Source organism: Lithobates pipiens, unplaced genomic scaffold, assembly GCF_037356315.1.
Source record: "Lithobates pipiens isolate NorthernLeopardFrog02 unplaced genomic scaffold, aLitPip1_a1.2 Scaffold_16, whole genome shotgun sequence".
NCBI classification, from domain to species: Eukaryota; Metazoa; Chordata; class Amphibia; order Anura; family Ranidae; genus Lithobates; species Lithobates pipiens.
The window spans coordinates 116,898,508-116,913,601 of NW_027507748.1; the positions used below are offsets into that span (position 1 = coordinate 116,898,508).

Consider the following 15,094-nt stretch of genomic DNA (forward strand, 5'->3'; position numbering starts at 1 on the left):
ACACTATAGAAGAACTGTTCATTTCCATTATTTACCATAATGGCATACATGGACCAGTGTCTTAGCTCTTAGCTACTGGGCTAGAAGGAGCAGCATCAAAGTAGTATTTCTTGTCCAATTTTCTGATAGTGTGTACTAGGCTTTGGGGTTGTGGGGGGGGGTTGTAGCTGTAAATGCACCAGGGAATTTTTTTTCTCTTTAGTCAACAGTAAACCTGCTGGTAGGAGAGAAAAGGAGGAGGAATGATAAAGAAAAGGATGATGGTCAAGTAAGATGATAGAAGAACATCTTCAGCCAATTTTTACATTCAATCACCCAACATCAGATGGGTGAGTACTTTCACCATCAGGCTAGGGGCTGAACAGAGCATAATATAAATATATATATATATATATATATATATATATATATATATATATATATATACATATACATATACATACATATATATATATATCTTGTATAATATGTTATTCAGATGTGCAGAACAGATGCTTCTGCAGTAATGTAGACAAAATAAAAAAAAGCCCAATTTTAAACAAATAAAAGCTTTGCAAAGAAAAGAAACCATTGGAAAGATTTCAGATTACCCAGCAACAGGATCGCCTTCTGTGCCACAATTTTTAATGGGCAGCTTCCTCTGAACTTTCTCTAAACGGGTTAATCTTTTTAAGACTTTCTGATCCAGAAGCCCGTAAACCACCTGCCTTGTCTACCCTATTTTCCCAATAGACTACAGTAAGTGGTCTGGAATGATACTGAAAGTATATACCCTACATGGCCTTGAAAAAAAAAACATGGAGGCAAAAATGGAATGTTCATTTCACCAGGACTGGAAGAGTTATGAGTGCAATGTATGCGATTACCATGTAACTAGATATAGGCAAGACAACTTTTTTTTTTTAATTTTCATCTGAAATGTTTTTCTTACATATAAAAAAAAGAAGTACAATAAACATAGTATTCTTAACCCCTTTATGCCCAGGAGTATTTTGTGACTCCATGACCAGAATGTTGTCAGAGAGCTTTCAGAGACAGCACAGCAGGATTACAGTGCACACAAATGTCCATGCTTCAGTAAATGCCCAGTGTTCCATATGAGCTCCCCTGGATGCATAAGCAAGCATATATGCCTACTAAGCACAAACCAAAAGCTAAAAACGAGGGATTTAGATTCACGTACTAATGCAGGAGGATACTGCCAATTAATGAGTATGTCTATGTCCCTAAGACAATAAACTTCTTTTGCAGATCTAAGCAACAAGTTAGCAAAATACTAACGCTATCCAGGAATTATTGCACAAGAGTTTATCCAATTATTTCACATGTCCATCACACCCTAAAAAAACACTTAAAAATTTAAAAGTTCTTTAATAGGAATAGAACTTCTCACATGATACTGTGCTCAACTAAAATGACCTTAAATTGGGATGTTCCTGATATAATCCAAAAAAAAAAAAAAAAGAAGTATATATAATATATATATATATATATATATATATATATATATATATATATATATATATATATAATATATATTATATATTATATATATATATATATATACACACATACACATACATACATATATACACACACACACACACACACACTCAATGGGTCAAGTTAAAAATTAGTCCCTCAGTGGCAGTTAGGAAGAGAATAAACAAGTTTATTCTGAGATGTTCATTGGAAGAATAACATTCAAAAATCAATATAGTGAAGTGGATACTAGAAGGGATATTAAAAGAATAAAAGTAGCCTATGGTTACACTGGTGGTCCCTGGAGTAGCGAGGAGCTGATGTGTTCTCTGGACTGACTGATGTGCTAGCGAGGTAAAAAGCCATGATCCACAGGTTGGTAGCGCAGATCTGGCTGGCATGCCGACGCAGGAAGAGAATAACTTTGACTGCGAGCAGATTCTAACCCACTCTCTTGAGAGCCGGGGAGGAGGGAGCCAAATCTGACAGCCGGGGAGGAGGGATTCAGAGCAAAGATGGACTCGTTAGAATGAGCTATAGCGCTAGCAGGCACTGAAAGAGCTCGGGGACCAGCGTGAAGTGCAGGCTGCTCAGTTGCCACAACAATGCGTTTTGCGCGCATACACTTTATCAAAGTCAAGGGACGCAGCAAACAGGGTGTTTAAAAACCCACTATAGGGGCGGGGAGTGGGAAGAGCAGTGGGATGGATCAAAAATAGGAAATTGGAACCATCAGATCCTCACTGCTCAAAGGGCAATTCTTTGTTTATCGTAAAGACAACATAATAAAATCAATGAACATGTTTTAAATACAAGAAATGATTATATATATATATATACCGTATATACTCGAGTATAAGCCGAGATTTTCAGCCTCTTTTTTGAGGCTGAAAGTGCCCCCTCGGCTTATACTCGAGTCACCGCTGTCTGACTGCTCGATCAGCGTATCGAGCAGACAGACGGCGGACATTAAAATTCAAAAGCCGCGCCTCCTTCTCCGCCTCCGCCTGTGATAGGCGGAACACTGAATTTCCCAGCAGTCAGTGTTCCGCCTATCACGGACATCCGCTCATTCTCATACTGCGGACGAGTATGAGAGGATGTCCGTGATAGGCGGAACACAGGCTGCTGGGAAATTGAGTGTTATCACAGGCGGAGGCGCGGCTTTTGAATTGTAGAATGGCCGCCGAGAAGAGCGGCGATCCATCGGCACGACACGGGACGGAGGAGGCACGGGACGGAGGAGGCACGGGACGGAGGAGGCACGGGACGGAGGCTCGGGACACAGGTAGGCTGGACACACACACAAGGCTGCACGGACACACACACAGGGATGGATGGATGGACACACACACACACACAGGGATGGATGGATGGATGGATGGACACACACACACACACACACACACACACACACACACACACACACACACACACACACACACACACACAGGGATGGATGGATGGATGGATGGATACACACACACACACACACACACACACACACACACAGGGATGGATGGATGGATGGATGGATGGATGGATACACACACACACACACACACACACACACACACACACACACAGGGATGGATGGATGGATGGATACACACACAGGGATGGATGGACGGACACACACACAGGGATGGATGGACGGACACACACACAGGGATGGATGGACGGACACACACACAGGGATGGACGGACGGACACACACACAGGGATGGACGGACACACACACAGGGATGGACGGACACACAGGGATGGACAGCCATGTCTCACCCTCGGCTTATACACGTGTCAATAAGTTTTCCAGTTTTTTGGGGGTAAATTGGGGGCCTCGGCTTATATTCGGGTCGGCCTATACTCGAGTATATACGGTATATACCGTATATACTCGAGTATAGGCCGACCCGAATATAAGCCGAGGCCCCCAATTTACCCCCAAAAAACTGGAAAACTTATTGACTCGTGTATAAGCTGAGGGTGAGACATGGCTGTCCATCCCTGTGTGTCCGTCCATCCCTGTGTGTGTGTCCGTCCATCCATCCCTGTGTGTGTGTCCATCCATCCATCCATCCCTGTGTGTGTGTGTCCGTCCATCCATCCCTGTGTGTGTGTCCGTCCATCCATCCATCCCTGTGTGTGTGTGTGTGTGTGTGTGTGTGTGTGTATCCATCCATCCCTGTGTGTGTGTGTGTATCCATCCATCCATCCATCCCTGTGTGTGTGTGTGTGTGTGTGTGTGTGTGTGTGTGTGTGTGTGTGTGTGTGTGTGTGTGTGTGTGTGTGTGTGTGTGTGTCCATCCATCCCTGTGTGTGTGTCCGTGCAGCCTTGTGTGTGTGTCCAGCCTACCTGTGTCCCGAGCCTCCGTCCCGAGCCTCCTCCGTCCCGAGCCTCCTCCGTCCCGAGCCTCCTCCGTCCCGTGCCTCCTCCGTCCCGTGCCTCCTCCGTCCCGTGCCTCCTCCGTCCCGTGCCTCCTCCGTCCCGTGCCTCCTCCGTCCCGTGCCTCCTCCGTCCCGTGCCTCCTCCGTCCCGTGTCGTGCCGATGGATCGCCGCTCTTCTCGGCGGCCATTCTACAATTCAAAAGCCGCGCCTCCGCCTCCGCCTGTGATAGGCGGAACACTCAATTTCCCAGCAGCCTGTGTTCCGCCTATCACGGACATCCTCTCATCGTCGTCCGTAGTATGAGAATGAGCGGATGTCCGTGATAGGCGGAACACTGACTGCTGGGAAATTCAGTGTTCCGCCTATCACAGGCGGAGGCGGAGAAGGAGGCGCGGCTTTTGAATTTTAATGTCCGCCGTCTGTCTGCTCGATACGCTGATCGAGCAGTCAGACAGCGGTGACTCGAGTATAAGCCGAGGGGGCACTTTCAGCCTCAAAAAAGAGGCTGAAAATCTCGGCTTATACTCGAGTATATACGGTATATATATATACATACATACATATATACACACACACACACATATATATATACATACACATATACACACACACACATATATACATACACACACTAGATAGATTAACTTGGGAGACAGGTAGCAGGTACAAAGCTCCCTGGGATGAGCAGTCTTTCAGGCATAGATGCCAAATACAGTGAGGTAGTGACAAGAGGGTTCCAGAAAACAAATACGAACAAAAACCTAGCCATGTCCTGGTGTCTTGCCGAGAAAGTTCCCCCGGTGGATAAGGACACCCCCTGTGCTGCGCTTGCGCAGTACGAACTACAGAGCCGCTGAAAGTCTCCCAAGATAAACAGCTGACCGTCGTCTCTACACAGCGACTGCACACTACATTCTGCCCAAGTCCAGGTTCAAGCCCCACCATCCAAGTGGACATAGAATATTAATATGCCGAACGAAGCGAGGCCATGCCTGACTGGTGGAGGGCTGCAGTGATGGTTGACCTTCTACAACTTTCTCCCATCTCCTGACTGCATCTCTGGAGCTCAGCCACAGTGACTGGGTTCTTCATCTCTCTCACCAAGGCTCTTCTCCCCCGATAGCTCAGTTTGGCCGGATAGCCAGCTCTAGGAAGGGTTCTGGTCATCCCAAACGTCTTCCATTTAAGGATCATGGAGGCCACTGTGCTCTTAGGAACCTTAAGTGCAGCAGAAATTTTTTTGTAACCTTAGCCAGATCTGTGCCTTGCCACAATTCTGTCTCTGAGCTCTTCAGGAAGTTACTTTGACCTCATAATTCTCATTTGCTCTGACATGCACTGTGAGCTGTAAGGTCTTATAGGGACCTCTGTTTTTAAACGTACTGTTAGACAGGTCAATTTGGTTGTCTGCGAGCTGGTGGTAAGTAGGCTTGGATTTTTCCTGGGCAAACCCCAGGCCTTGTTGTTACCTATATTAGACATGTGTGTGGCTTTCCTAATGAAGTCCAATCAGTACAATTAAAAACACAGCTGGACACAAATGAAGGTGTAGAACAGGGATATGCAATTAGCGGACCTACAGCTGTTGCAGAACTACGAATCCCATGAGGCATTGCAAGACTGACAGCCACAAGCATGAAACCCAGTGGCAGAGGCATGATGGGACTTGTAGTTTTGCAACAGCTGGAGGTCCGCTAATTGCAGATCCCTGGTGTAGAACCAGCTCTAGGATGATCAGAAGAAATGGACAGCACCTGAGTTAAATATATGAGTGTGACAGAAAAGGGTCTGAATACTTAGGACCAGATGATATTTCAGTTTTTCCTTTTTAATAAATCTGCAAAACTGTCAACAATTCAGTTTTTTTGTCAATATGAGGTGCTGTGTGTACATTTAGGAAAAAAAATGAACTTAAATGATTTTAGCAAATGGCTGCAATTTAACAAAGAGTGAAATACATATACACACACACACACACACACACACACACACACACACACACAATATTGAATTAATGGAACTGGAAAAATGAATAAAGCCATTTCCACCCACATCGTGCGGCAGCTCCATGCCTGCCTTCACAGTCTACTAAAGGAGAGTCGTTTAGAATCTACTCGCAGTCTGCGAGTTCTCCTCTTCCCACATTGGCATGCCAGCCGGCACAACGCAACCGACCCGTGGAAAGTGACATGTCATTGGCGCCTCCCATGCTGCACTGTTCCATCAACGGATACCATCAGCTCCTCACAGCTCCTGGGACCAGCAGTGTAACCATAGGCTATTTTTATTCCATTAATATCCCTGTATTATTCCTGTATCCATATCACTATATTGATTTTTGTATTTTATTCTTCCCATGAACATCTCTGCATAAACTTGTTTATGTTCTTTCCTCACTGCTACTGAGAGACTCATTTTTAAATTGACCCATTGAGCGTCGTTTTATATTGCTGCCATCCATATCCTTCAGATATGGTCACCATTCAGCTGCACTGAGTTTAGTGCACACTCATTTAACCATCATTCCCTTCGCTTCTTCACATGATCCTCAGTTTAGCACTGGTGATACTTTTGTTACTTGACAGCATAAACAAAGACGTGCCTTTTTATTTTTGAAGGCTTGGACCCAAGGTCATTGAAAAAAAAAAAAAAAAAAAAAAAAAAAAAAAACGAAAAAAAAAACAAGACTATAAATCGCAAGCATAGCATTTTGCTGGCAGGGAATCCAGCTGTGAAAGATTACTAATGTGAAAAAGGGAGGGCTCATTCAGATGGGCAGTGAAACCCATTCTTCATGCTGAGCCCCTTTTTACTGCATTGCCATAAACAAATACTGTATATAACAAAGATAACATTTGGTAAAACTATTTCTACCAATACTATTTGTAGAAGTCTATGTCACCCCATACACCTTGCCATCAGAAGTAATATCCTAATTCAGATCTAAAAAAAACAAAAAAAACACCACACATGATCAGCACCACTGGGTACATGGAGCAGCCAAAAATGTTGGCATTTGTAAAAATTGCATATTTTAAAAGAAATTCACTGTTACAGAAATATTTGCATTATGCAAATGTTAGTTGCTTCGCTGTAATGATCTAGAACACATATGAATTTGTGACTTCACGTCCCGCATGCTAATTTGAATCAGTAATCAGTGGGGTTGATTTACCAAAGACAAATTTCACCATCTAATCAGGTGCAAGCAAAAATACAAGTTTTTTTTCTATCCTTGCATGCGATTGGGTATTCTTTGTAAAGTGAATTTTCCTCAGTCACCGAGTTAATGGAAAATTCTCTTGCGAAGTGAACAGCCCATTTTTCTTATTTCCATATCAAGTGAACACATAAGGGCTCATTGACAAAAGAAATATGATTTTATGTAGGATTTTGCTAGCAGCAAGAAAAAAAATATTGTCTGTACACAAGTAATATTTGTTCTATTTACATACATTCTTGGCTTCAAGGATGAAGGTGGCCCCTGATGCATAGCATCCTTAGTTGCTAGGATGCAGGATGCCCCTGCTGCCTAGTATTCTTGGTCACTGGGACGCAGGTCGCCCTTGCCACCAAGAGTCCTTAGGTGTAGGACACAGGCGGTCCTTACTGATCATGGTCACTAGAGCGTAGGTGGCTCCAGATGCCCAGCATCCTTGCTTGCTAGACACAGACAGGCTACCCCCTACCTTGCGAGATCCCACATACAATCTTGTCTGTACACAAGTTACATTTGTTGTACTTGTACAGTACACATATGCATTACTTGGTGTCCTTTGTTTCTATGATGTAGGTGGCCCCTGCTACATAGAATCGTTGGTTTTTAACACAAAGGCCACCCCTGCCAAGAGTACTTAGTTGTTAGGACACAGGCGGTCCCTGTTGCCTAGAATTTTTTGCTGCTAGGATATAGGTGGCTCCTGACAAAGTTTATAACCCTCCCTTTGCCCTATCCAAAATTAAAAGTAAGTTTTGTCTACAGTTCTACTTGAACACTGAGGATGCCAATGAAAAATTTGATTTTTGAACTCAACATAAAATCCATTTCTCAGAATTGACGGACACAGCGCCTCCTTAAATCATGACCGTTGGATTCTATCACCATCTGCAGGAGCAGGACTAAGCAGAAAAAAAAAAAAAACCTGGCTACGCCCATGGGCTGTCCTTAGTCAGTATATAACCCTCTCCCTGCTCTAGGTATTCCGTTTAGTAGCAAGCAGTAATAGAAGTATGAAAAACTCTACAGAGGGGTGGGTGCTGTGTCCGAACTCAGAGAAATGGATTTTACAGCGAGTATAAAAAACCCATTCTCTTTCGTTCGACGGACACAGCGCCTCCTTAATCTTGACCACTGGGACGTCCAAAAGCAGTGCCAAAGAAAAATGGAGGGGTGGGAAAAATAACCCAAGGCTAACCACAAGAGCCCTAACTAGGACACAAGAGCCCAATCTGAAAAATAAAAATTTGAAGAAAAAACAACCCCTCTAAACGGCAGGCTGCAAAACCTTGCGGCCAAAAGAAGCATCCGCAGATGCCAAAATATCTACTTTATAGAATTTAGTGAAGGTATGCACTGACGACCAAGTGGCCGCTTTGAAAACCTGCAATATTGACGCTTGATGACGGAAGGCCCAAGAAGTACTAAGTGCCCAAGTAAAACGTGCCGTGACAGGGAAAGGAAGAACCCAACCCTTAGTAGAATAGGCCCGAGTCACAGTCTGTCTGATCCATCTGGAGACGGTAGCCGAGGAAGCGGCCAGCCCTTTCCTTGGTCCCAGTGTAAGGGAGTCTGACCTCTGGAAAGACTCAGTGGCTGCCAGATACACCTGAATCACATGAACCACATCCAAGGTATGCAAAGCAAATTCCTTGGGATGAGCCGGCCTGGGAAACAAGGACAGCAACACAATGGGGGTTATTTACGAAAGGCAAATCCACATTACGCTGAAAGTGCACTTGGAAGTGCAGTCACTTTAAATCTAAGTGGTAGGTCTGAAATAAGTGGAAGCTCTTCTGATTATATCATCCAATCAGGTTTTCCTTGCATGTCCCCTTCGGATCTACAGCGACTTTACTTCCACGTGCACTTGCCACTTGCACTTGTAGTGCAAAGTGGATTCTCCTTTAGTAAACAACCACCAATGTCCTCATTCAAATCAAAGTCAGAGACAACCTTGGGCAGGGACGAAGAACCACTTTATCCCTATGGAGTAGTAAATAGGGACTACGACAGCATAATGCCAACACCGAAACCCTGTGGGTCGAGGTAATAGCCACCAAGAATGCCACCTTCTGGGACAATGCAGGTAAGGGAATCTCCCGAATATTCTCAAATGGAGGTTTCTGGAAAACCGATAGTACTACGTTTAAATCCCATGTCAACAAAAGAGACCGTACAGGCACAAACACTTGCTGGACTCCTTGAATAAAGGCACAAACTAAAAAGAGTGAGTGACTGGGGGTCGCTGAAAGAAGACTGCTAAGGCAGAAACCTGGCCCTTGCTGGTACTCGAGGCCAAAATTCTGCTCAACGAAAAGTTAAGATCTGAGCCACAGAAAAGGAACGAGGATGAATGTCAATCGACTCACACCAAAAAAATCTACGTACAATGCATCTTACTAGAAGTCAGCTTCCTCACCTTCACCATCAGTAGGGATCACTGATCCCGACAGACCTCTATTTCTCAGTACCTGGCTTTCAATGGCAAGACGATTAAAACCAGTTAATGTAAAGCAGGATGGAAGCTTAGCCCTCGGTACAACTGGCCCTTTTTGAGAGGTAGCTTTCAAGGGACGTTTAAGGCCACCAGAATGACCAGAAGACTTTCAGCCTCGGTCCTTTGCAGGCACCGCAAAAGAGGAAGGTGCTGGCCCCGCAATGGCACTAGGATGACTGAGGCGTCTACCAGAGAAACCCGCAAGATTGCTACGAGCCTCAGCTAATTCCTGTTGAACTGAATGTGCTGAAGGGGCCCGACGTTTGAGAAGAAAAACGACCAACCTGATCAGCATTCACTCCAGAGTCAGGTCCAGGTAAACCAATTTCCTGGGACGGGGCTAGAGGGGACCCTAGGTAGCTCGGACGTCACCCGAACCTTTTACGGGAATTATACCCCCACAAGGAGACAGGCCCTGGAAGTGGACAAACTCTTTCCCCCTTCTTTGGTACCCCCAAAAGGTTCAATTCATGGACCCCCTTGACCCTCACAAAGGAGGTCCATGAATCTGGAAACCAGCGAAGATGTCCCCTCTCCCCAGCAATGGATGAGGGCAGACCTTCATGCTGTAGAAGGAGTCTTGTCAGTGGATCGGGAGAAGCCTGCTCTAGGATTACCAGACCAAGATTGCTTGGAACTTCCTGTGAAAGACTTGAGAGATTGGTTTCCTTTATCTGCAGTCCCGGGAGCCCGGAAGACTTTCTTATGGGCTGAGAAGAAAGGCCCCCCCCACCCAACATCGCTGCACCCTCTGCAAGGGGACCCCCTCCAGTAAAGTCCCAGGGGTCTCTACTGCCCGCTCTAGGACTCCCACCAATCCGTGGGGGTGGGGAAATCCCAGCTTAACCCAGGGACTTTAGGATAGGAGGAGGGATTCTGCAGAATCTGACCATCCCTGGAGGGTACCCGTGTCCACCCCAAATTGCACAAAGGAGGAGAGGGGGGGACTGTACTTGTCAATCCATGGTGTAGGTGACCCTTCAGACAGAACTACGCGCCTCGGATGTGGGGGGCTGTCAGCCAAGGGACCGCTGTGACTCAGACCAGAGACAATTCATATGTGACCCTGAGAGACGTTTAACTCGTGGGCCAGACTCTGTCCATTGAGGCTATGTCGCGGCTGACCTAGCGCATAGCTGTGGTCTGCACGCACTACTGGATCTAGCTTATCCAGCCCGTCCCCCAGCCCGGCAGTCGACTGTATATTTTCCAGGAGAAAATACATGGAAGAAAGATAAAAAGCTAGGATTTGCTAGGACCAAAAGATCCCAGCAAGGAGCTAGGTCCTTACTCCTGACTAGACAGAAATACACTAAATATCCAGAGCAGGGAGGGGGTCATATACTGACTGAGGACAGCCAAGTGTTTTTTTTGTTCTGCCTAGTTCTACTCCTGCGGAGGTGATATAACCCAACGGTCAAGCTTAAGAAGACACTGTGACCGTCAAACAAAAGAGAAATAATATTTAAACATCTCCATAGAGAAGAAACCAATTTACTCTTTCATACCCATTTTTCATGTTCTGTTAGGTTCAATTAAATAAAACCACTGCAATCGACAAACTGTACATGAAAACAGGCAAGGAATATGTCTGAGGGTAAAACGGTCCTATCTCTTCAATACTGCTATTGTAATCTACATCCCATTGTTAGGGAAAAGATGTGAAAAAAGCCTGGCCTCTCCCCATGAGACTAGAGGAACTTGGCAAGACCTATAAAAATATGACAAGAAATGGCAGGAGATGTTGTATTTTTGGGGCTTTTCATTCCTTTCACGCCCTTCTGGCTCTATCATTGCCAGCATCACGTTTTTCTCACCCGTGTATATTTATTTATGACACATTGCACTTTATTTTGATTATCCAAAATAGTAGGTGTTTGATTACAAGTCAATAATTTTCTTTGTCTAGTTTAATTATCCATTACTCCAGAGAGCCCTCTACACTAAATTTAACTAATATCTTGAGTATCATCACTACTTAATTAAGGGGAGCAGCATATTTCAGTTTGTTATATTTCACTTATTGTAATTAGGTTGGTGCGGGGTACACAGATTTTTTTATTCTTTAAGAGATAAATCCACCACCGAGTTATCTGAAATGAAGGGCACCTCACACAGTCACAAGTCAATGGGATGTTAACCCATTCCCAGCCAGTGTCAGAGTACAGTATTATCATTGATCACTGTATTAAAATCACTAGCAATGTCAGTGTAAGTTAGTAATCCTCCCAGATGGGTTCTTAGCGCCAGATTTCCCACCAAACTATCACCACCACTGCTGTATAGCTTCTATAGCTGTATAAATTCCAGGTTGTATTGCATGGTTTATAGACGCTATAACTTTCGCACAAACCAATGAAGATGCACCTACTGGGATTTTATTTCACCAAAGACATATAGCAGAATACATTTTGGCATAAATTAATGAAGACATTTGTTTTTATTATTTTTTTAGTTTTTATTTTTTTTAACAGAAAGTAGAAACCATAGTTTCTTTTATTCTAAATTTTCGTCCTTTTTTTCATTTAAATTGCAAAAAACTAAAAATACCAGTGGTGATCAAATACCACTAAAAGAAAAATCTATTTGTGTTAAAAAAAAATACACAAATTTAATCTTTGTAGCGTTACATGACCGAGCAATTGCCAGTTAAAGCAGGGCAGTGCTGAATGGCAAAAAATTTCCTGGTCATGAACCTTCTGGAGGTTTAAAGCATTTGTTACCCCAATGTTTCATATTCCTGATATGTGCTTGCTTGTACCATGTACTTGTATGAGAAAGTATCCTATTATCTTTGTATTGCTTCCTGTGTGAAATCCCTGGGGGTTCCTGCTATTTCCCTTGCTTTATTAAAATATAGCCACACCAAGCAGGAGAGCACAGCGTGGTCAATTCTCAGGGAATTCCATGTACTTTCCTCAAATGATCAGACTTGTTCTTCTGACCCCCCCCCCCCCCACCCCCCACTGCACAGCCATTCACTGGGAAAGCTTAGTGTGCTGCTGCTTCTCCTCCCCCAGCTCTCATGCAGCTGAGATCACTAAAATGTGATACAAAAAAAAAAAAAAAGAAAAAAGGGAAAACTGTATCTATGTTTTTTCTTATCTATATACAAATGTTTTGCCTTTCATTTATATTTTCAACTGAATGAATTGTTTTACAAAGTGATCGTTTACAATCACTTTTAGTGGTCAAGTCCTACACCAGACAGACATTCACAGTTGTCTGTGACCAGTACAAATAGCTCTACCCAATGGATCATGAGAGATAGGGACTCTGATCCAAATGAACTTCCTTTTCTTCACTGGAAAGTATTTGCAATAAATTGAGAATATACTAGGTGGCCAATGATGCCAAAAGGCTGGTCACCATATTCGCTTCCAAAGCAAGAAACCCGACGACGGATATAAATAAAAAGGAGCATGACACCATTTTCCATATGCTATAAAACACTATTTGTGATGGTTTTGCATTACGCTAAATCAGGAGACTTTTCCTGGATTCCTCTGGCACAGCACACACCCAGAATGTTGTCTACATACTACATTATACGTACATTGGTACCATTATAGAGTTCTGTATCTTCACACTGGCAGCAGAAAACTTCCGTTTCACTTTCTTCCAACTGTGAATTCTGTAACGCAAATAAGACAATGTCAGGAACTTGGAGGCCTGGAAAGGAGGCAGCAGAGAGGCTAGGGAGACCCAGAAGCAAAGAGCAGAAGCATCAGTCTCCAGCAAAAGAAGAGAAGGCAGGAAGGAAGGTAAAGGGCAAGGTACCAATCACCTATAGACAAGGAAGGCAGCTTGACTGCAACTAAATCCTATTCATTCAATTTGCAATTTTGCTAAACCTTGAAACACTGGCTTAGCATTTATTAAAAGCATACATATTTGGGTTGGAATACACAGGTATAGAAGCCACCTTTAAACCCTGAACACAAATTGTTCCTCAAATTGGTCTTCATTTGTGGCACTGAAACCAGACCAAACGCAAAATCATTTCAAGAAAACCAAGCCATTTTTACTAGTTTACTAGTTTTACTTTGTTACTATGGCTGCTTTGAATTCTGGTTAAGTCCTACCAACCTGGCTGGACTCTATACATTAAAAGCAACTATTGCCATTTTGCATCAAATAGAGAACAAACGAGAAAGAAGCTACAACAGTCTCCAGAACCGCTAGTGTACTTCCACTGTACTAGTGATGCTCGAAATTACGTTTCCCTATAATCTGCAATGTGAGGAGATGGGAGGAGATATTAAAAGAATTATTAGTAGAATTTTGCATTAACATTGTACAACTAGTTGCTGAAGTCACTCGCCAAAAATAGTTATTAAAAACTTTAATCATATGTGCAGGCATCAATTTACGGTAAGCAAAGGCTTAAACAGTTACTTGCAAAGCAAGGTCAATGTATGCTGCAGGTTGCAATGATTAGGTATACTTGGTAAAAAAAAAAAAAATGACACTAAACGACATCTTTTCCCCCCCAAAAATGTTCATATAAAGCCAATACTTAAAGTGGTATTAAAAAGGTATAAACATGCTATACTTGCTTGCCCTGTGCAATGGTTTTGAAAAAGAGCAGCCCTAACCCTCGAGTCCCCCGCCGGCGCTCCTGGCTCCTCCCCTTGACCAGTGCCCCCAATAGCAAACCGCTTGCTTTGTTGGTACAGGTACATGCTTGCTTTAGAGCCCTGCTCCATGCAGCCATAAGACACACAGAGCTGTATCTGCGCCCCCCCCCTCCCCGCCGCTAAGGACTCACTGGCTGGTATTGACAGCAATGGGAACCAATGGCTCCTGCTGCTATCTCAACCAATGATGAGAGGGAGTCCAAGGACAGCCAAGGCTCTGGTGCACATTACTGTATTAAGAGGGGGCTCAGGTGAGTATTAAGAGGGGCTGTGGGGGGGAGCAGCAAACAATTTTTTTTTACCTTCATGCCTTCACAACCACTTTAAAAAGTGATTGCAAAGGCTTTTCTTTTTAAATAACAGGTTTATGGTTTTGCACAGATCAGCCCTGAACCTCCTCTTCTGGGGTCCCCTGCTGGTGCTCCTTCTCAGTGTGCCACCATAGGAAGCTGCTTCCCATGGTGGCACACCAGCTAGCTCGATCCCAACCTACACTGCCTGTGTCTATAAACAGACAGCGAGGCTTGGCCATGCCTCCCCTCAAAGGCTGAGATTGACAGCAGCAGGAGTCTAAGGCTCCCATTGCTGAGAGAGAGGCGCAAGGACAGAGAGAGGCGACACACACACACAATGCTCTTTTTACCTTAATGTCCCTGTAATCTATTTTTCTTTCAATTGTTCTTTAACCAGTAGAGACCCGCGCTATAGCCAAATGACGGCTACAGCGCGGACCTCCTTTCCCGGGACTACATCTATTGACGTCGTCCCATGCACGAGCGGCCTGCACGCCCCCTGAGGGGCATGCGCGGCGCGCTCTGTGATCGGCGAGTCTACGAGACTCGCCTGATCACGGATCCGAGCAAGG

The 15,094-nt window shown here is 44.2% G+C and overlaps 1 protein-coding gene across 2 annotated transcripts in view; it reads right to left on the reverse strand.

Annotated features, from left to right (window-relative positions):
• SSH2 (slingshot protein phosphatase 2) overlaps nucleotides 1–15,094 on the reverse strand; it is a 317,108-nt gene that overhangs the window by 228,192 nt on the left and 73,822 nt on the right. Inside the window, exon 2 of one of the 2 annotated variants that reach the window (XM_077480333.1) lies at nucleotides 13,146–13,223. The exons of the other annotated variant lie outside the window; for it this stretch is intronic. Coding sequence (XP_077336459.1) covers nucleotides 13,146–13,223 — 78 coding nt within the window. The remainder of the gene's footprint in view (nucleotides 1–13,145; nucleotides 13,224–15,094) is intronic. 2 annotated transcript variants of the gene reach the window in all.